General features: G+C 54.0%; 1 protein-coding gene and 2 long non-coding RNA genes across 6 annotated transcripts; all 3 read right to left on the reverse strand.

Annotated features, from left to right (window-relative positions):
- Positions 1-7,751, reverse strand: LOC121146177 (UL16-binding protein 1-like). 4 transcript variants are annotated; one of them, XM_040965507.1, is made up of 6 exons: positions 7,057-7,751; positions 4,810-5,004; positions 2,635-2,895; positions 2,141-2,416; positions 1,433-1,543; positions 1-271 (listed from the first exon to the last, which is right to left on the reverse strand). In XM_040965507.1, exons 2-6 carry the CDS (start codon positions 4,877-4,879, stop codon positions 93-95), a joined length of 897 nt encoding a protein of 298 aa, XP_040821441.1. In that variant the 5' UTR covers positions 4,880-5,004; positions 7,057-7,751; the 3' UTR covers positions 1-92. The 4 variants fall into 4 exon arrangements, with proteins under 4 accessions (XP_040821441.1, XP_040821444.1, XP_040821442.1 ...); XM_040965510.1 differs by having other exon boundaries at positions 4,810-5,007; XM_040965508.1 differs by having other exon boundaries at positions 4,810-5,044.
- A 250-nt stretch (positions 7,752-8,001) lies between these two features.
- On the reverse strand, positions 8,002-9,486 carry LOC121146180. Its single transcript, XR_005882154.1, has 2 exons — positions 9,128-9,486; positions 8,002-8,421 (listed from the first exon to the last, which is right to left on the reverse strand). It is a non-coding gene; the product is annotated as an uncharacterized LOC121146180 (long non-coding RNA).
- A 2,827-nt stretch (positions 9,487-12,313) lies between these two features.
- LOC121146182 lies at positions 12,314-13,698 on the reverse strand. The gene is made up of 2 exons (XR_005882156.1): positions 12,884-13,698; positions 12,314-12,361 (listed from the first exon to the last, which is right to left on the reverse strand). It is a non-coding gene; the product is annotated as an uncharacterized LOC121146182 (long non-coding RNA).
- Between the last annotated feature and the right edge of the window lie 7,329 nt (positions 13,699-21,027).

Here is a 21,027-nt window from a genome sequence, read left to right on the forward strand (position 1 = left end):
TAATAATATCGTAATATCGTATGAACTAGAACTCTACCACCTTTTAAAATAACAGATTTTTGAACTGTATGTTCTTCAGTTGCTGCCAAGTTTCACGCCAAATTCCCTGCAACTTTTGTCCCAGGCTTTAGCACCAAAAGTGGGAGCTGCAATGGGTGTGGGCCAGTCAGGCAAGGCTGCTGTGCAGTTTCTTGAGAGCTTTCCTTTGCAATCACTCTTCTCCTCACATTTACTCTCTTTTTGCACTTGTGCAATAAATTGGTCTTCCAGGCTAAAGAGAGAGGAGAGAGAGACAGAGGGAGAGAGAGTGTGAAAGAAAAATGCATGCTTAGATCAAACCTTACAGCATTTCTCTCATTCTCCCAAATCCAGCCCTTCTACAGCAGGGTCTCTGGGTCAGTTACCAGGGAAACTGACTCCTTCGGTAGGTTTGGTGCACATCCCTACTCAGCCTGATGAGGTTGCAGAAGACAGATGCTCCCCATGTTTCCCACGATAGGACATAGGAGTTCAGGTTCCCTAACGAGGGGGTTGGAGATGGTTGTGTAGGCAGACAGCTTACTATGAGCACAGCCTGGAGCTTCCCAGGGGTTCCCAGGAGTTCCCACATCTTAACAAGTGCTGAATATCCCACAAGAGGAAGCTTTGTGTCACATGTAACTTTATAACTGCAACCCACCTGTGGATTGCCAGCCCAGATGGGAAGGACCTTTTTGTAAAAAAGCTAGGCAACAGCCCCAGGTCTCCAGGGCAGAAGTTCTTCCCCAAGCCTGTCCACTTTCCTACTCCAGGGAGTGGACTTTAGCTGACAACAAGCCTTGTTTGTTCATTTTAGCCTCGATGACTCCTGTAGTTTTTTGCTGCCAGGGTATCGAGAACCTGGCCACATCCTGCTAGGACAGGAATGTAGCATGACCTGAAGCCGTAGGAGCTGGGTTGGCAAAGGCCTACTCTCCTGCTCACCCTGCCATGCACTGGTGATGACATCGCAGTGACACTGACTCATCATGTGGAGCTGCTATGGATGCTGGCTGCCCCACCTGCCCCATGGGACACACATCCCACGCCCCACTCAGCCTTTATTAAACGGGACTCCTGGCTAACACAGGACTGAACTGGTGAAGCCTTCTTCACACTAATATGCTAGGAGCTAGTTGCTGAAACCAAGCTTGGGAAAGGGTCTCTCTGCCTTTGCCTACACCAGCCTTGCCTGTGACAGCGAGAACTTCTCAGAACTCAGAGGCTGAGCTTGCATATGAATGAATGCTGTTGAGTGACATGTGGTCTGATTTTCCTTGTCTCATTTCTAGACTGAACAGGTGTAGTCCAGGAAATAGGGGGACGCTCAGTGATGTCCCTCTTCTATCACCCTCTTTGCTTCCCTCCTGGTGTAGCTTTCAGTGTACCACGCAGAAGAGATCCCTTTACATACCAGTTAGGATGCAGCAGACAAGGAGAAGGAAGAGAAGGGCCCAGGTGCTGCCATTGATGGTCATGGCCATGTCCTTGGATTGGACTGCTTTTGGGGTCATGGTTGATGGTGCTGAAATGGAAGCAGAAAACTGGAAACCCCTGTCCAGACCCCAAGCCCCAGGAGTTGCCTCCCCTGCACACAGCTGGCACTCTCTTATGTGCTGGGCCGAGGGTAGGAGGGAGGCAGATGGGTCCTGTCCTCAGGGAAACATGTGCCAGAAAGGGAAGCTGGGCTGACCAGGCTGACTGTCCTTCCTGCTGTAGCCAAGAGGAGCAGAGCCTGGGAATGGTGGTGGGGAGGGGCCACAGGAGCTGATGTTGTGGGAATCTGAAGGATCTCAGAGAAACAGCAGCTGAGATGGGGGAAAGGGAAGAGTGTTACAGAATGTCGGGAAACAAAGTGCAGCCACAGTATGGGGGCGGGCAGGAAAGGCAGTGGGAGGGACTGACATGCACATGAACACAGGCCTACACCCTCATGTACACACACATGCACATGCCACAATAACACACACAAAAACACTCACAGATACACACTCACAGTATCTGCACTTTCATGCACACACACGCAGAGCACACTCATGCAGCACACAGCACAACCGCACTCACAGCACACACATCCCAGCCCTAGTGAATACCTCTCCCTCCCAGCCCTCCTCCTAGTTACCTGTGGTCCCCAGCATTTCCTTCCTGGATGGCAAGAAACCCAAAAGCCACTTCTGACAGTCTCCTGCTGAGACTTTCTGCAACAACGTGGTCATGTGCTCATCATTCTCCAAGGCTGTCTTCAGCCATGTGGCTCCAGGATGAAGCTCTGTCCACGTTCTGTTGTCTGAGCTGAAGAGCAGGTTTATCTGTCCATTGAAGCCAAACTGCCAGGACATGTGTGTTTTCCCACTGGCTTCGTTTTCACAGCGCATCATGCCCTGCAGGGTGGGGACATCTGTCCCCATTGGGAAGAGATGGGCCAACATCAGTCTTGACAAATACTTCGTCCCACCTGCTATCCACTGCTTCTGTCCCTCTGGTGTTTCCTGGCATGCTCTGTGCTTCTTACCCTGCCCTTATCCCTGGCTAGCAAAAATGTTGCTTTGATCTATACACAATAAAATACCCATGTTTATAGGCTATGCCCTCCTCAGGGTGCCTTTTCACACTTACCGCTGGTTGGGAAGATCTCTGGCTTAGGGTCCAGCAGCTTGTTCCGAAGTTCCTCAGTAACATCTTTCAGCATTTCAATCTGTGGCTCCCAGGTCTTTGTGCTGTTGAGCTTCCTTCCCAGGGTTCCCACAGGGTTCACCTCACCACCACAGCAAAAGGAGAGAAACACCATCTGATCCATTTGCCCTTGAATTTCACGCCATGGCTGTTGAGGCTTGGGCTGAGCAGTGATGCTGAAGTTATAGCTCAGACTGTGAGTGTCTGTGAAAGAATAACACAGGTGAGTGTCACCCAGGCACAGGCTCTGTGCCAGCAGGAACATCCTTCTCAAGGGTAAGGGAACTTGAGAGCACTTTCCTGGGCTCACCTCTGCATCTCCTTCTGCCTCTGGAGGATCTTACTCCCCATATTGCCTCACCTCCACTCTGCCCACCAACCCGTGCATGAGCCTGCTAGGGCAGTGCCAGGCGTGGATGGCAGAAAATCTGCTCACATGGATGGCAGGGTGATGGGACAGTGCACGGGGGCTTCCTTGAGGGTGCTGATCACCATGGGACAGGGTTGGGACAGCACAACAGGCAACAGGGCTGATGAGCCCGCACAACATGCACTACAAAACTCACAACTTCCATGGATATGGAATAGGGTGGGAACACAAAACATCCCAGGGTGGAGATAAAATGAAGATTCAGGAAAAGATCCAGTGCTCTCTGTGCCTCCGGAAGGTGTGGAAGAAGCCTGTTCACCAATGAACAGAGAGGAGCTCTTCCATCATCAGAGGCACAGTCACAGCTCCTGCTCAAGCCTGGGGTTGGGCACTGTGGAAGATGACCCCAACGTGATAATGGAGTGAAAAATCTCAATACAAGGGATGCTAAGTACAGGTGCAGAACTGGGAAGACATCATGATTGCATTTCTGGGAAAGGCACCATGTCTGCCCGGCCCTGTACACAAAGATCTGAGCCTGTGAAATTCAGAGCACGGGGATCCTACAGGCCAGCCAGATGTGCAGACAACCTGGATAGTGCCTGATCTGAATAACAACAAGGTCCACAAAGAGAAAGCACAGGCGGTCAGGAGGCTGATGCAGCCACTCCAACAAGAATGTTGGAATCTCTGTCCCATTTCCAATTTTGGCCACCCCTCTGAGCCAGACCCCCTAAGCAGAAAAACTAGGCTCTTTTCCAAATGACCCATGGCCCACAGCAAGTGCATAGCTTCCGGTGGCCTTTCCCAGAGGACATAAGACCATCTGTTGGGGGAGCTACATGGCAAAAAGGAAAGTGCAGAGAAGTGGGTGTCTGAGGCAGTGCTCAAGCCTTGGCTTGGGCTGCCCGTATCCCACATCAGAGTGCCTGGGTTGAGACCAGGCTCTGCTACTCATTCTAGCTTTCTGGGAGGCAGCAGGTAGCCATCCATGTGGAAAACCCTACAATACTCCAGGCTCTTGGCTTGGGCCTGCTCCTACCCTGGCCACTGTTGGCCTCTCTCTCTCCCTCTTCTTCCCTCACTCCCCCTGCTTTCCCTCTCCCCTGCCTTTCTCCCTTTCCCTGCCCTCCCTGGGCCTCTCTCATCTTGTTCTTGCTCTGTCTGTCTCCTTGCCCTTGTCTCCATCTCCTTATAACTCTCCCTCCTCTCAGTCTCCCTCTCACTCCTCTCTCCCTCCCTCCTCTTCCCTCACTCTCCTGCTTTCCCTCTCCCCTGCCTTTCTCCCTCTACCTGCCCTCCCCCTTCCTCCCCTCCTCATCCCTTCCCTATTACCAGCTCAGGGCCCTTCTTCCCAACTTTCCCTCCTCTTCCCCTTCCTCTCCTTCTCCCACCTTCTCACTCTCCCCCGTCTGACTCCTTTCCTTTCACCTCCCCCCTTCACCTCTCCTCTCCCTCTAATCTCTCTCCTCTCCCACTCCCTGCTAAGCATCTCTCACCCACCTGCTCTGACCACTGCTCCAGCTGCATGCTCTGCCCCAGGACCTAGGCTGCTCAGGCGCCACCCTGACCTTGGAACAAGACCTGTGGTCCTTGCTGCTTTCACTCCCAGACACTCTGAAGAGAGCTCCCTTCTTCTCCTTTCTGGCTCCCCTGGCTTGCAAAGCTACTGAGCTGGACCCAGAGGGGGCTGAAGACAGGGTTGCACACACAACCAAGGTGAAAATTCCCTTGGGTCATATACTTACCTGCATGTGCCGCAAGGGGAAGAGAGAGCAGAACGCAAAGAAGGAGCTTGATGAATTCCCGAAGCACCATGACTGAGCAGTGCAAGAAGCCGTCCCCTCTTCGCGGCACAAGGAGGAAGAGTGGCTGATCAGCTGCACACCCAAGACTTCTGCAGCTTCCAGGACGGCCCGAGGAAATGCTGCTCTGGAAGGAATCTGCTGTCACAGGAATATTGCATGGAGCTGCAGGTTCATTCTGGTGACGAATATGAGTCTGCTTCCCTTTCCCTGCTCTCCATGGGCCTCTCTCAGAGGCTTCCTGCCCCCTTCCCAAAAGTGCACAAGCTAGTGCAGGTCAGGCTCTCCCTGGCCCCCGCAGGTGGTTACAAGCAACAGGACCTTCCTGCACCCCAACACCCTGGACTCAACTCTGCAGACGACAGGCTCCCGTCTACCTTGCAGTCATCCTGTAGGACAGGAGCAGGGCTCAGTTCACATTCCCTAGTCCAGGAGCAGGGCTGTTGGGGTCAGAAGCCACAGTACCCCTTGGACTCTCCTCACAGGACCCGAGGAAGAGACCATCCACATCACACAGCCTGGGGAAGCAGCAGAAAATGACCCAAAGCCTTGGGATCCTATATGCTTACAGGAGACCCGGAAGCTTCTGGCTCCTGATTTAGACTCAACTCAGCTCCAGAGATTGCTGCACATGGGGAGTGAACCAGCAGACAGATGTTTCTCTTTGTCCCTCATTCTTTTATGGGTCTTCCTTTCCAATAAAAGTGGATGCTTCTTTGTTTTATTGTTATTTTTTTTTAAAAAAGCTGAATTAATGATGCAACTGGGTGTGGTGCAGTGGCCTAGGAACACAAGTCCCTGCCTTGCATGCGCCAGGATAACATATGGGCACCGGATCTAATCCTGACAACCCTACTTCTCATTCAGCTCCCTGATTGTGGAGGACGGCCCAAAGCCTTGGGACCCCATGCCCCTGTGGGAGACCTGGAGGAAGTTCCTGGCTCCTGGCTTCAGATCAGCGCAGCACAGGCTGTTGCAGCCACTTGGGGAGTGAGTCATCAGAGGGAAGCTTTTCCTCTCTGTCTCTCCTCCTGTCTGAATTTGCAATAAAAATAAATAAATAAACATTTAAGGAAAACAAATAGTGAGACTCATAATAAGTGAATAACCGTAGTGTTATTTTCCTTGTAACTTGATGCTGTCCTCAGTATTTCCTCCAGAGGAGTGTGGATTTAGGGATCACGGTGTAGAGAAGGAAAGCCAGACACAGTGGTTCACACTCTTAGTCAGCATTAAAAAAAAAAAAAAATGCTTTAAAACATGGTGTGTGTTGGGGGGTGCTGGCTGCTCACTGTCAGAATTGGCTAATCCTGCTTATGGCCTGGGAAAGTAATGGAAGATGCCTCGAAATTTATATCCTCCTTTTCACTCTGTAGATTCTGCCACAGAGTGAGCCCATCCCCCTTCCAGCGTTGAGGCGGGGAGCCCATCTCGGGTCCTGCGGGGAGGGTGCGGGGAAGGTGTGGGGAGGCTGCGGGGAGCCCGTCCTGCTCCAGCGGGGAACGGCGGTAAGCCCGTGCCGAGTCGTGGTAACTGTGCCCTGTCGCGGTAAGCCTGTGCCTTTTCCGGCGGAAAGCAGCGGTAAGCTCGTGCCGAGTCGCGGTAACTCTGTGCCCTGTTGCGGTAAGTGCGTGCCGCGTCCGGTGCAAAGCAGCCGTAAGCCCCTGCCGTGTCTGGCGGGGAGCAGCGGTAAGCCCTTGCCCTGTCGCGGTAAACCCTTGCCCTGTCGCGGTAAGCCCCTGCCCTGTCGCGGTAAGCCCTTGCCCTGTTGCGCCCTGCTGTCGGTAAACCCGTGCTGTGTCGGCTAGGCACGTAAGCCCTGCCTGTCGCGGTAAGCCCTGTCGCGGTAACCGTGCGTGTCCGTAGCCGTGCCGTGTCGGGCTAGGAGCAGCGGTAAGCCCGTGCCGACCGGTAAACTGTCCGTGTCCCGGTAAGCCTGTGCGTGTCCCGGGAAGCGACGGGGAGCCGCTCACCAGTTGGGCGGGAAAGTGGCAGGGAGCGGCGTGGAGCCCCCCAGTGCACTGTGGAGTTGTAGCTTAAAATAGAAAACAAACAAACAAACAAAAACCCTCCAAAAACTAAACTGCCCTTCTTAAAACTTTGAGCCCTTCCCAGCTCATTCTGCCTGTAAGTCTCATCCCAGCACTTGACCCCTCCGCTTGCACTGATTCCAGCTCCTGCCCAACTCACCAGCGCAGACAGGAGGGCAGCCGTAGATCGGGGTCTTCCAGGCACAACCGCTCACTCCTAGCTGCTCTCGGCCAACACCGCTGCTGCTCGCCGTGCGGAGCCGCTTCCGAGTCGCAGGCAGCTGCAGGGAGGCCGACGGCGAACTGGACAGGACGGGGAATCCGGCAGGCAGGCAGAGAGCAGAAGTGAACTCTCTGGTGCGCTGCCCGGTGATATTTATATGTCGGGCTTACGGTGGTGAGAAGTGATACTTCCTTTCTAGACATGCTAACCGCAAACACAACCGCGGGCACGATTAACCACAAATACGATTTGCCTCTCGAGATCCGTTTCGGATTACTAACCCCATAGGAAATATTGGCCAGAGTCAAGAGCCCGAGAGAACAGGGGCCGGCTCACTACAATACCATTTCTGGCATCCATGTCGGTAGAGTAAACCGAAGGGAGCCTAGACCTGAGCAAGGAGCCCAGGCAGACCGGGCACGGCTCACCACGGAGACATCCTGTCTCACTATACTCACACGGAAAGAGGCATGCCTAGGTGCCTGCAACCCGTGTAAACCCGGGCACGGCTCACAACAAATACGAATTTTCGGACCGGTATCGGTATACTCAAGGAAAGCGAGCCCAAAGCCCGGCGCGCTGGCAGACCAGGGAACGGCTCACCATGGAGCTTCCCGGATCATTATACTCACCCGAAGGGAGCATTGGCTGGAGTCCGGTGCCAGGGTAGACCCTGGAAAGACTCACCACGGAGACTTCCTCTCTAGGCATACTCACTCGGAAGGGAGCATGCGCTGCTGCTCGCTGGCCGGGCAGAACTGGGACAGTTCACAACAAATACGATTTTTCAGATCGGTATCGGTATACTCAAGGAAAGCGAGCCCAAAGCCCGGAGCCTGGCAGACCTGGGAACGGCTCACCATGGAGCTTCCCGGATCATTATACTCACCTCAAGGAAGCATTGGCTGGAGAAAGGAGCCTGGATATATTCGCGCGAGGCTCAGCACGGAGACTTCATTTTTCGCATCTCAGCAGAAGGGTGCATCCACCAGTGCCCGCTACCCGGGCTGACCCGGGCACAGCTCACCACAGAGACTTCCTATCTCTGCATACTCACTAGAAAGGGTCATGCCTAGGTGCCTGCAACCCGTGTAAACCCGGGCACGGCTCACAACAAATACGATTTTTCAGATCGGTATCGGTATACTCGGATCGTTATACTCACTCAGAAGTGAGCATTGGCTGGAGAAAGGAGTCTGTGCAGATTCGCGCAGGGCTCACCTCCGAGACTTCCTCTCTGGGCATTCTCACTCTGAACGGAGCAGGCGCCGGTGCTCGCAGCCCGGACAACACCGGGGCCGGCTCACAACAAATACGATTTTTAGGATCGGTATCGATATACTCAAGGAAAGCGAGCCCAAAGCCCGGCGCCCTGGCAGACTGGGCACGGCTCACCACGGAGACTTCCTCTCTCAGCATACTCACTCGGAAGGGAGCTTGCGCAGAGCCCGCAGCCCGGGCAGCACCGGCGCCGGCTCACAACAAATACGATTTTTCGGATCGGTATCGGTATAGTCAACGGAAGGAAGCATTCACCGGAGAATGAAGGCCAGGCAGACCGGGCAAGGTTCACCACAGAGACCTCCTCTGTCTGCATACTCACTTGGAAAGGGGCATGCCTAGGTGCCTGCAACCCGTGTAAACCCGGGCACGGCTCACAACAAATACGATTTTTCGGATCGGTATCGGTATAGTCAACGGAAGGAAGCATTTACCGGAGCATGGAGCCCAGGCCAACCGGGCATGGCTCACCACGGAGACTTCCTCTCTCGGCATACTCACTCGAAAGGGAGCATGCGCCGGTGCCCGCAGCCCTGGCAGCACCGGGGCCGGCTCACAACAAATACGATTTTTCGGATCGGTATCGGTATAGTCCACGGAAAACGAACCCAAAACCCGACGCCCTGGCAGACCAGGCGCGGCTCACCACAGGGACTTCGTCTCTCGGCATACTCACTAGAAAGGGTCATGCCTAGGTGCCTGCAACCCGTGTAAACCCGGGCACGACTCACAACAAATACGATTTTTCAGATCGGTATCGGTATACTCAAGGAAAGCGAGCCCAAAGCCCGGCGCCCTGGCAGACCTGGGAACGGCTCACCATGGAGCTTCCCGGATCATTATATTCACCCCAAGGAAGCATTGGCTGGAGAAAGGAGCCTGGATATATTCCAGCGCGGCTCAGCACGGAGACTTCATTTTTGGCATACTGAGCAGAGTGTTACATGCACCAGTGCCCTCCACCCGGGCTAATCCGGGCGCGGCTCACCACAGAGACTTCCTCTCTCAGCATACTCACTCGGAAGGGAGCATGCGCCGGTGCCCGCAGCTCTGGCAGCACCGGGGCCGGCTCACAACAAATACGATTTTTCGGATCGGTATCGGTATAGTCAACGGGAGGAAGCTTTGACCGGAACATGGAGCCCAGGCAGACCGGGAATGGCTCACCACCAAGACTTCCTCTCTCAGCATACTCACTCGGAAGGGAGCTTGCGCAGAGCCCGCAACACGGGCAGCACCGGGGCCGGCTCACAAAAAATACGATTTTTAGGATCGGTATCGGTATAGTCAACGGAAGGAAGCATTGACCAGAGAATGAAGGCCAGGCAGACCGGGCAAGGTTCACCACTCACTTGGAAAGGGGCATGCCTAGGTGCCTGCAACCCGTGTAAACCCGGGCACGGCTCACAACAAATGCGAATTTTCGGATCGGTATCGGTACATCCAAGGAAAGCGAGCACAAAGCCCGGCGCCCTGGCAGACCGGCACGGCTCACCACGGAGACTTCCTCTCTCGGCATACTCACTCGGAAGGGAGCAGGCGCCGGGGCCCGCAGCCTAGACAGCAGCGGAGCCGGCTCACAACAAATATGATTTTTCGGATCTGTATCGGTATAGTCCACGGAAAACGAACCCAAAACCCGACGCCCTTGCAGACCAGGCGCGGCTCACCACAGGGACTGCCTCTCTCTGCATACTCACTAGAAAGGGGCATGCCTAGGTGCCTGCATCCCGTGTAAACCCGGGCACGACTCACAACAAATACGATTTTTCGGATCGGTATCGGTATACTCGGATCGGTATCGGTATACTCGGATCGTTATACTCACTCAGAAGTGAGCATTGGGTGGAGAAAGGAGTCCGTGCAGATTCGGGCAGGGCTCACCTCCGAGACTTCCTCTCTGGGCATTCTCACTGGGAAGGGAGCATGCGCCGGTGCTCGCAGCCCGGACAACAGCAGGGCGGCTCACAACAAATACGATTTTTCGGATCGGTATCGGTATACTCAAGGAAAGCGAACCCAAAGCCCGGCGCCCTGGCAGACCGGGCACGGCTCACCACGGAGACTTCCTCTCTCGGCATACTCACTCGGAAGGGAGCATGCGCCGGGGCCCGCAGCCCTGGCAGCACCGGGGCCGGCTCACAACAAATACGATTTTTAGGATCGGTATCGGTATAGTCCACGGAAAACGAACCCAAAACCCGACGCCCTTGCAGACCAGGCGCGGCTCACCACAGGGACTGCCTCTCTCTGCATACTCACTAGAAAGGGGCATGCCTAGGTGCCTGCAACCCGTGTAAACCCGGGCACGACTCACAACAAATACGATTTTTCAGATCGGTATCGGTATACTCAAGGAAAGCGAGCCCAAAGCCCGGCGCCCTGGCAGACCTGGGAACGGCTCACCATGGAGCTTCCCGGATCATTATATTCACCCCAAGGAAGCATTGGCTGGAGAAAGGAGCCTGGATATATTCGAGCGCGGCTCAGCACGGAGACTTCATTTTTGGCATACTGAGCAGAGTGTTACATGCACCAGTGCCCTCCACCCGGGCTAATCCGGGCGCGGCTCACCACAGAGACTTCCTCTCTCAGCATACTCACTCGGAAGGGAGCATGCGCCGGTGCCCGCAGCTCTGGCAGCACCGGGGCCGGCTCACAACAAATACGATTTTTAGGATCGGTATCGGTATAGTCCACGGAAAACGAACCCAAAACCCGACGCCCTTGCAGACCAGGCGCGGCTCACCACAGGGACTTCCTCTCTCGGCATACTCACTAGAAAGGGTCATGCCTAGGTGCCTGCAACCCGTGTAAACCCGGGCACGGCTCACAACAAATGCGATTTTTCGAATTGGTATCGGTATACTCGGATCGGTATCGGTATACTCGGATCGTTATACTCACTCAGAAGTGAGCATTGGGTGGAGAAAGGAGTCTGTGCAGATTCGCGCAGGGCTCACCTCCGAGACCTCCTCACTTGGCATACTCACTCGGAAGGGAGCAGGCGCAGGTGCTCGGAGCCCGGACAACACCGGGGCCGGCTCACAACAAATACGATTTTTCGGATCGGTATCGGTATAGTCAACGGGAGGAAGCTTGACCCGAACCTGGAGCCCTGGCAGACCGGCACGGCTCACCACCAAGACTTCCTCTCTCAGCATACTCACTCGGAAGGGAGCTTGCGCAGGAGCCCGCAACACGGGCAGCACCGGGGCCGGCTCACAACAAATACGATTTTTCGGATCGGTATCGGTATAGTCAACGGAAGGAAGCATTGACCGAGAATGAAGGCCAGGCAGACCGGGCAAGGTTCACCACAGAGACCTCCTCTGTCTGCATACTCACTTGGAAAGGGGCATGCCTAGGTGCCTGCAACCCGTGTAAACCCGGGCACGGCTCACAACAAATACGATTTTTCAGATCGGTATCGGTACATCGAAGGAAAGCGAGCCCAAAGCCCGGCGCCCTGGCAGACCGGGCACGGCTCACCACGGAGACTTCCTCTCTCGGCATACTCACTCGGAAGGGAGCATGCGCCGGGGCCCGCAGCCCTGGCAGCACCGGGGCCGGCTCACAACAAATACGATTTTTAGGATCGGTATCGGTATAGTCCACGGAAAACGAACCCAAAACCCGACGCCCTTGCAGACCAGGCGCGGCTCACCACAGGGACTGCCTCTCTCGGCATACTCACTAGAAAGGGGCATGCCTAGGTGCCTGCAACCCGTGTAAACCCGGGCACGACTCACAACAAATACGATTTTTCGGATCGGTATCGGTATACTCGGATCGGTATCGGTATACTCGGATCGTTATACTCACTCAGAAGTGAGCATTGGGTGGAGAAAGGAGTCTGTGCAGATTCGCGCAGGGCTCACCTCCGAGACTTCCTCTCTGGGCATTCTCACTGGGAAGGGAGCATGCGCCTGTGCTCGCAGCCCGGACAACACCAGGGCGGCTCACAACAAATACGATTTTTCGGATCGGTATCGGTATACTCAAGGAAAGCGAACCCAAAGCCCGGCGCCCTGGCAGACCGGGCACGGCTCACCACGGAGACTTCCTCTCTCGGCATACTCACTCGGAAGGGAGCATGCGCCGGTGCCCGCAGCCCTGGCAGCACCGGGGCCGGCTCACAACAAATACGATTTTTCGGATCGGTATCGGTATACTCAAAGAAAGCGAACCCAAAGCCCGGCGCCCTGGCAGACCGGCACGGCTCACCACGGAGACTTCCTCTCTCGGCATACTCACTCGGAAGGGAGCATGCGCCGGGGCCCGCAGCCCTGGCAGCACCGGGGCCGGCTCACAACAAATACGATTTTTCAGATCGGTATCGGTATAGTCCACGGAAAACGAACCCAAAACCCGACGCCCTTGCAGACCAGGCGCGGCTCACCACAGGGACTGCCTCTCTCTGCATACTCACTAGAAAGGGGCATGCCTAGGTGCCTGCAACCCGTGTAAACCCGGGCACGACTCACAACAAATACGATTTTTCAGATCGGTATCGGTATACTCAAGGAAAGCGAGCCCAAAGCCCGGCGCCCTGGCAGACCTGGGAACGGCTCACCATGGAGCTTCCCGGATCATTATATTCACCCCAAGGAAGCATTGGCTGGAGAAAGGAGCCTGGATATATTCGCGCGCGGCTCAGCACGGAGACTTCATTTTTGGCATACGGAGCAGAGTGTTACATGCACCAGTGCCCTCCACCCGGGCTAATCCGGGCGCGGCTCACCACAGAGACTTCCTCTCTCAGCATACTCACTCGGAAGGGAGCATGCGCCGGTGCCCGCAGCCCTGGCAGCACCGGGGCCGGCTCACAACAAATACGATTTTTCGGATCGGTATCGGTATAGTCCACGGAAAACGAACCCAAAACCCGACGCCCTTGCAGACCAGGCGCGGCTCACCACAGGGACTTCCTCTCTCGGCATACTCACTAGAAAGGGGCATGCCTAGGTGCCTGCAACCCGTGTAAACCCGGGCACGACTCACAACAAATACGATTTTTCTGATCGGTATCGGTATACTCGGATCGGTATCGGTATACTCGGATCGTTATACTCACTCAGAAGTGAGCATTGGGTGGAGAAAGGAGTCTGTGCAGATTCGCGCAGGGCTCACCTCCGAGACTTCCTCTCTGGGCATTCTCACTGGGAAGGGAGCATGCGCCTGTGCTCGCAGCCCGGACAACACCAGGGCGGCTCACAACAAATACGATTTTTCGGATCGGTATCGGTATACTCAAGGAAAGCGAACCCAAAGCCCGGCGCCCTGGCAGACCGGCACGGCTCACCACGGAGACTTCCTCTCTCGGCATACTCACTCGGAAGGGAGCATGCGCCGGGGCCCGCAGCCCTGGCAGCACCGGGGCCGGCTCACAACAAATACGATTTTTCGGATCGGTATCGGTATACTCGGATCGGTATCGGTATACTCGGATCGTTATACTCACTCAGAAGTGAGCATTGGGTGGAGAAAGGAGTCTGTGCAGATTCGCGCAGGGCTCACCTCCGAGACTTCCTCTCTAGGCATTCTCACTCCGAAGGGAGCATGCGCCGCTCCAGGCAGCCCGGGCAGAACTGGGACAGCTCACAACAAATACGATTTTTCGGATCGGTATCGGTATAGTCAACGGAAGGAAGCATTGACCGGAGTATGGAGCGCAGGTGGACCAGGCAAGGCTCACTACAGTGACTTCCTGTCTCTGTACAGTCACTCGGAAAGGGGCATGCCTAGGTGCCTGCAACCCGTGTAAACCCGGGCACGACTCACAACAAATATGATTTTTCGGATCGGTTTCTGTATAGTCAACGGAAGGAAGCATGACTGGATCATTGAGCCCAGGCAGACCGGGCTTGGCTCACCACAGAGACTTCCTCTCTGGACGTACTCACTGGGAAGGGAGCACACGCTGGTGTCCGCAGCCTGGGCAGATATGAGGACACTTCACAACAAATACGACTTCTCAGGTTGGTATCGGTATAGTCAACGGAAGGGGTAGTGGCCTGATCAAGGAGGCCAGGGAGAGCCGGGCATGGCTAACTATGGAAACTGTGTCTCTGCCTACTTACTCAGGGAGCAACCGCAGGAGCCTGGTGACAGGGTATACCTGGACAAGTGTCACCACAGAGATTTCCCATGCGGCATACTCACTGGGAAGGGAGCTTTGGGTGGAGAAAGGAGCCTGGGTGGACTCGCGCGGCTCACCACGGAGACTTCCTTTTTGGCATGCTCAGTAGACTGTTGCTTCCACCAGTGCCCTCCACCCGGGCTCACCAGGGCGCGGCTCACCACAGAGACTTCCTTTTTGGCATGCTCAGTAGACTGTTGCTTCCACCAGTGCCCTCCACCCGGGCTGACCAGGGCGCGGCTCACCACAGAGACTTCCTCTCTCGGCATAGTCACTTCGAAGGGAGCATGCGCCGGTGCCCGCTGCCCGGGCAGAACTGGGATGGCTCACAACAAATACTGTTTCTCAGATTGGTATTGGTATACTCAACGGAAGGGAGAGCAAAGTCCGGATCCCAGGCAGACCTGGGAACAGCTCACCATGGGGCTTCCTGGATCATTATACTCACCTGAAAGGGAGCATGCCTCTGAACCTGGACTTTGGGCAGGTCCGCGGATGACTCACTATGGAGACTTCCTTTTTGGGCACATTCACTCCGAAGGGAGCATTGGCTGGAGCACGGAGCCTGGGCAGACCCGGCAAGGTTCACAACGAAGATGATTTCCCAAATCGGTATGGTATACTCAACAGAAGCGAGCATTGACAGGTCAATGAGCCCAGGCTGACCCGGGCATGGCTAACCATGGAGACTGTGTCTCTCTGCATACTTACTCCCTGGGAAGGAAGCATCCTCAGGAGCCTGGTGATAGGGCAAACCCGGGCATGGCTCACCACGTAGACTTACCTCTCAGGCATACTTACCCCAAGGGCGCATGTTCAGGTCCCTGCAGCCTAGGCACACCCAGGGACAGCTTACATACTCACCCCATGGGAGCATGTTCCTGTGCTCGCAGCCTTGGAGGACCAAGGGACAGCTTACCATAAAGATGATTTCCAGTATAGGTATACTCACCCCGAAGGGAGCATTGGCCAGAGCCCGGTGCCAGTGCAGACCCAGGGATACCCTCAGCACAGATCATTTCTCCGATTGGTGTCTGTATACTCACCAGGAAGGGAGCATTCGCTGGAGACAGGTGCCAGGGTAGACCTGGGGACGGCTCACCATGGAGCTTCCCCGAGCATTATTCTCACCCTAAAAGAGAATGCGTCTGAGCCCGGACAGGGGCTGGCCCGTGGATGGCTCACCATGGAGACCTCTCTGCTAGGTATACTCACCCAAAGGAGGCATATGCTGGAGGCCTGAACCCGGAAGCTAGGCAAGCCCAGGGACAGCTCCACCACAGAGACTTCCCTGCTCCTTATATTCATGCTGAAGGGCACATTCCCTGAAGCCCGGGCATGCCCTCGGACGGCTCACCACGTGCACGAGGTGGCTGAAGTCATGGATCCATGCACGAAGAAGCCCTGTCCTGACACCCATCTGAGACCCATCTACAGTGGTAGGCCGCAGGAAGTTTCAATCTCCATGGCCATGGTTGCGCCCTTCCCCAATCGCATCCACCACTCAATGAGGGTGGTGGGTGTCACAGAGACTTCCCCCCTTGGTGTACTTACCCCAAGGGAGCAGCCTCTGGAACCCAGGCAGGCCCGGGGACAGCTCACCATATGCACGTGATGGCTGAAGTCTGTGGGCGTAGATGCCCAGTCCTCAGACCCACCTGCAGCCTGGTGGGTAGTTTTGTATTTTAATGATCTTTGAAAGGCTGATTAGGGCTCAAAGGGTCAAGGACTACAGGAAAGTTGGTAAGAACATGGTTTCCACATTCTCTTTTTTTCCTTCCTGTATCTGGGTGAAGGGGAGAGACAAAGGGAGAAGCCACACTCACCCTCCCACCCATCCCAGGATCCCCGATGTGGGGCACTGGGCACTGTTCAAGTGGTTTGATAGTCTCACTGTTCCAAACATGATGATTTTTCTTCAGAATCCACTGGCTGACATAGTCCACCTTAGAATATCCTTTTGCCAAGATTTTCACTGCCAACACATGGCTGGGGTAGTTGATTGATTTGGTCTGTCCATTGTCCTCTGTTGTAGTAGCAGGTGTCTTCTGCAGGTTCTGATGATCTGCCATATCCTCCATGTGCATCTGGATATGCTGTCCACTGCTATTTCTGAACCTCTGAGGAGGCTCAGCTTTGACACATGCACTCCATGGTCAGATCATGGAACTTGCACTTCTCTTCATGGTTGGGGTCTGGGATCAGCAGTTCAGTTGGAGGGATCCTCAAAGAAACTTCGTCTGAGGTGATCCTAGGCCTGATTCTTGTGTGTGCTTGCCAGTACAGGGTCCAGCAGTCTGTTGCCCCATTCAGCTTATGCATATGCTGGTGGTTGCAAATGCTGGATCAGTTCTGTTTGCAGCCCTGTCTTCCATGTGAACCAATGGGTGTTGTAGTCCTGCCTGATCCTGCCAGCACACACTCAGCCCTCACTCAAATTAGTGGGAGCTGCAGCCTAGTTGGAGTGACTTGCAGTAACCCCCACGAGGCCCGTCTCCTGTACTGGTTTCCGTGCTTGCCACTGGACAGCAGACTGGACTAGTCTGTCCCACATTCCATTCAGCTCTCATATATGCCAATGGTATTGAAGTTTGGCTCAACCCAGCCAGCCCCACTTTCCAGCCCACACCCCTGCTGATGGGTGCCACTCTCTGTCTAGCCACCACTGCCCCAGTCCTGGTTTTCATGTTCTCCAGTGGGAGTGGTAACTCAAGAGGGAAGTGCCTACTATTTCCCTGCTGGGCCCACTCCTGGATCATGCACTCTCCAGGTGGTTCTGCAGTTTAACTTGACAGAACTTGAAGGAAATGTGATATCCCTATAGGAAAGTGTATAGATCTTAAACAAGCTTGATTGATTTTCATCTTGATAAAACTAAAAATGGAACTAATTGCATCATTAGCTGTAAGGTTACAGTTGGTTACACAAGAACTCCAGTATTCTGACTTAATTTTCAATATTTGTTTTGTTTCTTTGTGATGTTTATATGAATGGAATCATGCAACAATATTCTTTTGTGTCTGGTATTTTCCTTCTGTCTCTAAAATAATACATAATCTTTGTGAGTCATAGATCTTATCAATGATAGCCATTCACATTTTGTGTAGTAGTTTTTCTTTTTTACCATTTTATTTATTATTTTTTTATTAGATTTTTGACAATCTTTACATAGTTAATTGGGGTAAAAAGGTTCAAGGGCTATAGGAAAGTGGGTAAGACTATTATTTCCATATTGTTTCCTTCATGTTTAAAGGGGGGATTAAGGGAGAAGGCCCACCCAATTTCCTACCATCCCCAGGTCCCGCATGTAGGGTATGCGCCGAGGTTCTTGCTCTAGTGGTTTTGATAGTTCACCAGTTATAAATAGCTGCCAGTCTTGCCACTTCAAGCACTATGAGGTCTTTGAAGAATCCACTGATTAACACAGTCCATCATAGAGTCTCCATTTGCCCTGTGTTTCGCTGCCAACATATAGCTGAGATGGTTGATTGACCTGTTCTGTCTTCTCTCTTTTCTTGGTTAGGGTTCTGAGTCCAGCATTTCGGTTGGGGAAATCTCCAAAGAAACTTTGTCTGAGGTGTTCTCAGATCAGATTCTTATATGTACTAGCAGGTACAGGGCTTGGCTCAGTCCATGGCCCTGATCAGCTGGTGGCTGCGATCACAGGGTTGATTCTGTTTTCAGCCCTGACTTCCACTGGAATCAATGGTTCTTGCAGTCCAGCCTGGTGCTGCCCAGCACATTCTTGGCCCTCGCATAAACAAGTGGGAGTGCAGCCTCGTTGGAGCGACCCACAATAATTCCCACCAGGCCCGCCCCCTACCCTGGTTTGCCAGTATGTGTAGCAGGCTAGTCCAGTCTGTCGCACATCCCATTCCATGGCCTGTTCTGGGCCGTTTCCTATCATGTTTCTTGTGCTTACCTGCAGGGTCTACCAGAGGAGTTGCCCAGGCTCCTCCATCAGAACTTCCAATGCCAGATTTTGCGCATACCACTGGGTCCAAGAGCCAGCACTACTCAGTTCACCTCCTGTGCTAGCAGGAACAGCGGCTTTTCCTGACTGGCCTTCAACCCAATCTGGTTCTTGCTCTTGGATGTTTCAGCCCAGCCATGGCTCGTCCATAACCACATATGGCTCACACATGGCTCAGTAGGGGTTGAGACCTAGCCTAGTCCATCCCACATCTACCCTGGCCCTCCAGGACACCAGACGGTGTTGGAATCTGGCCCGGCTTGGTGCATCCAGTCCCAGTCTACACTTGTGCCAAGGGAGACTACAACTGTATCCTGATCAGAACGCAGCCCCATTCCAGCACATGTGTCCCTTGGTGGGAATCTCAACCCAGCTAAGGTTGTCCCCTTAACTCTCCAACCGAGCCTGTTCCCACCCATAGTCACATGCATGGGTTGCTCTGACTCAGCTTGGCTTAGCCCCTCACCTGTCCCGACCTCTGCCTTAGACACTGTGGCTTAGCGTCCCTGGCTCACACAGACCAGTAGGTGCAAGAGCCTAGCTCGGCATGACCTATGCTCTCTCCTGGTCTCTAGTTTCGCTTGTGGGCTAAGGTTTGCTCAGTCCTGTCCGGTATATCCCATTCCATTACCAACCCACACATTAGCCAGCTGTTGGAGCTACTTTGCCTAGCTTGTCCGACTACCAGGTCTGGACCACATGTTCACCAGCAGAAGCTATGACTTGCCAGGGGAGTTTCCCAAGTTCTTCCACTTGATCCACTCCCAGACCCAGTTCTCATACATGCCATTGGGTTTAGGCCAGGTTCTGGTGAAGTCTTGCCTTCCATTTGGCCTTCTATGAGCTGGTGAACATTGCAGCCCGACCTATCCCACACCTTATTCAGGATGCACATTCAGGTGCTGCTGCCTTGACCAGTCCAGACTGTTGTTGGTTCCTTTAGCTGTGGTTGATGGCAGACTCCTTGGTCACACCTAGCTTAGTCCATTACCATCCCAACTCTTGAGATAACCAGTGAGGCTAGAATTTCCACAGGGTTTGGTCAACACATCTCCCATAGAATCTACACCCAGATATGGTTCTCAAGTGCTAGTTAATGTCATGGCCCTAATGTCATGGCCCTGCCTAATGTGACCCGTGTGCTGATCCATCATCATGTCGGGTAACAGGAGATGATTCTGTTGGACAAGCCCTGAGCCTTAACTTTTGCATGGACTGTTGTTTGGTGGTCAGCATTATTCAGTGATAACAAGTTATTCAAAGGAAGAGTTACTGTCATTGGGAATCTTTAGGGTTGATTCAAATCCCAGAAGCACAGTGGGTTTAACCTGGAGCTACCTAAGCAGCGATTCAAATAACCAAAATTCCAGAGCTCCCAACCGTGCGGCCAGCATGAGGAGCTGGCACCAAATGGCACACTGGTAGGCCCGAGGACAGCTCACCACGTGCATGCCGTGGCTGGCGTCTGGGATACAGGCATGAGACACCCATCCTGAGACCCACCAGCAGCCAGGAGGCTGCAGGAAGTTTAAACTCCCAGGCCCAAGGTCGAGCCCCTCCCCAATCCCTTTCACTACCCAATAAAGGCAGTGGGTGAGCCCTGGACCTGCCCAGTCACGGAGACTTCCCACCTCGGTGTACTCACCCCAAAGGCAGCAGTCCCCGGAGCCTGTGGGACAGCTCACCATGTGCACGTGGTGGCTGGTGTGTGGGATCCAGGCATGAGACACCCTGTCCTGATACCCACTCTTATTTATTTTAAAGGGAGAAAGAAATTGTGTTTGGATTGCTGCATGGTATTTCCTGAGATCAGGTGAGGTGGGAGATGATGACATGAATGTGAGGCAGAGAGGCAGCCATGACACAAAGGAGGGTTGGAGGTATGAAGAGGGGCTTAAGTTGAGGCCAGTGAGCAGGCTGGGGGTAAATAAACCATTGTTCACTAGGATGAAGTAGAAAAGGAAAGGGAGCAGGAAGCCCCAGGGCCAGCCCTGTTTCCGTCCACAGCAAAGCAGCCAGAAAATCAAGGAACTATTCACATGTGAGTGTACTCACACATTCCTGGGGACAGTGCTCAGCTCAGGAGTTGGCAGGCTCCGCACGCCACACCCTGTCCTCCCCTCTGTAGAGACAGAGGCTGAGACACAACCTAAGCCAGGCAAGGGCAGCCTCACTGTGTGATCTGAAACTCATGCAGCCTCTCCCTGTGATGTGTCTCCTTGACCCCCTTGGCTCTGGGAGGAACCAGTGCCCAGTGGCTTGCCCTTAATGGATCAAGAAGAGAGCAATCTGTCCAGAGTGCTGGACTGCTGGGCCACCAGGGTAGCCACCTGCTGCTTGTGGCCAACATAACATCTGGATTACAGAATGGAAAAACTATCCCTTTCCAAGGAGACCACTTTGTACCTGTGTGGTCCCCTCATCCTTTACCTTGTCTTTAGTGAATAGCTGTGGTTTTCAATCTATGTGCTAAGAAGCTCTGGGAAGAAACCCTGGGAATATTGGAATATTT

Source organism: Ochotona curzoniae, unplaced genomic scaffold (genome assembly GCF_017591425.1).
Source record: "Ochotona curzoniae isolate NIBS_2020 unplaced genomic scaffold, NIBS_Ocur_1.0 scaffold_3890, whole genome shotgun sequence".
NCBI classification, from domain to species: domain Eukaryota; kingdom Metazoa; phylum Chordata; class Mammalia; order Lagomorpha; family Ochotonidae; genus Ochotona; species Ochotona curzoniae.

Excerpts from the sequence above, each read along its gene's own strand:
- LOC121146177 (XM_040965507.1), bottom strand. The coding sequence starts at position 4,879 with ATGGTGCTTCGGGAATTCATCAAGCTCCTTCTTTGCGTTCTGCTCTCT. Across the intron at positions 2,417-2,634 it reads AGAGATCTTCCCAACCAGCG|ATGTCCCCACCCTGCAGGGC; the intron begins GTAAGTGTGAAA and ends CAATGGGGACAG. Across the intron at positions 1,544-2,140 it reads GGAAATGCTGGGGACCACAG|CACCATCAACCATGACCCCA; the intron begins GTAACTAGGAGG and ends CTTCCATTTCAG.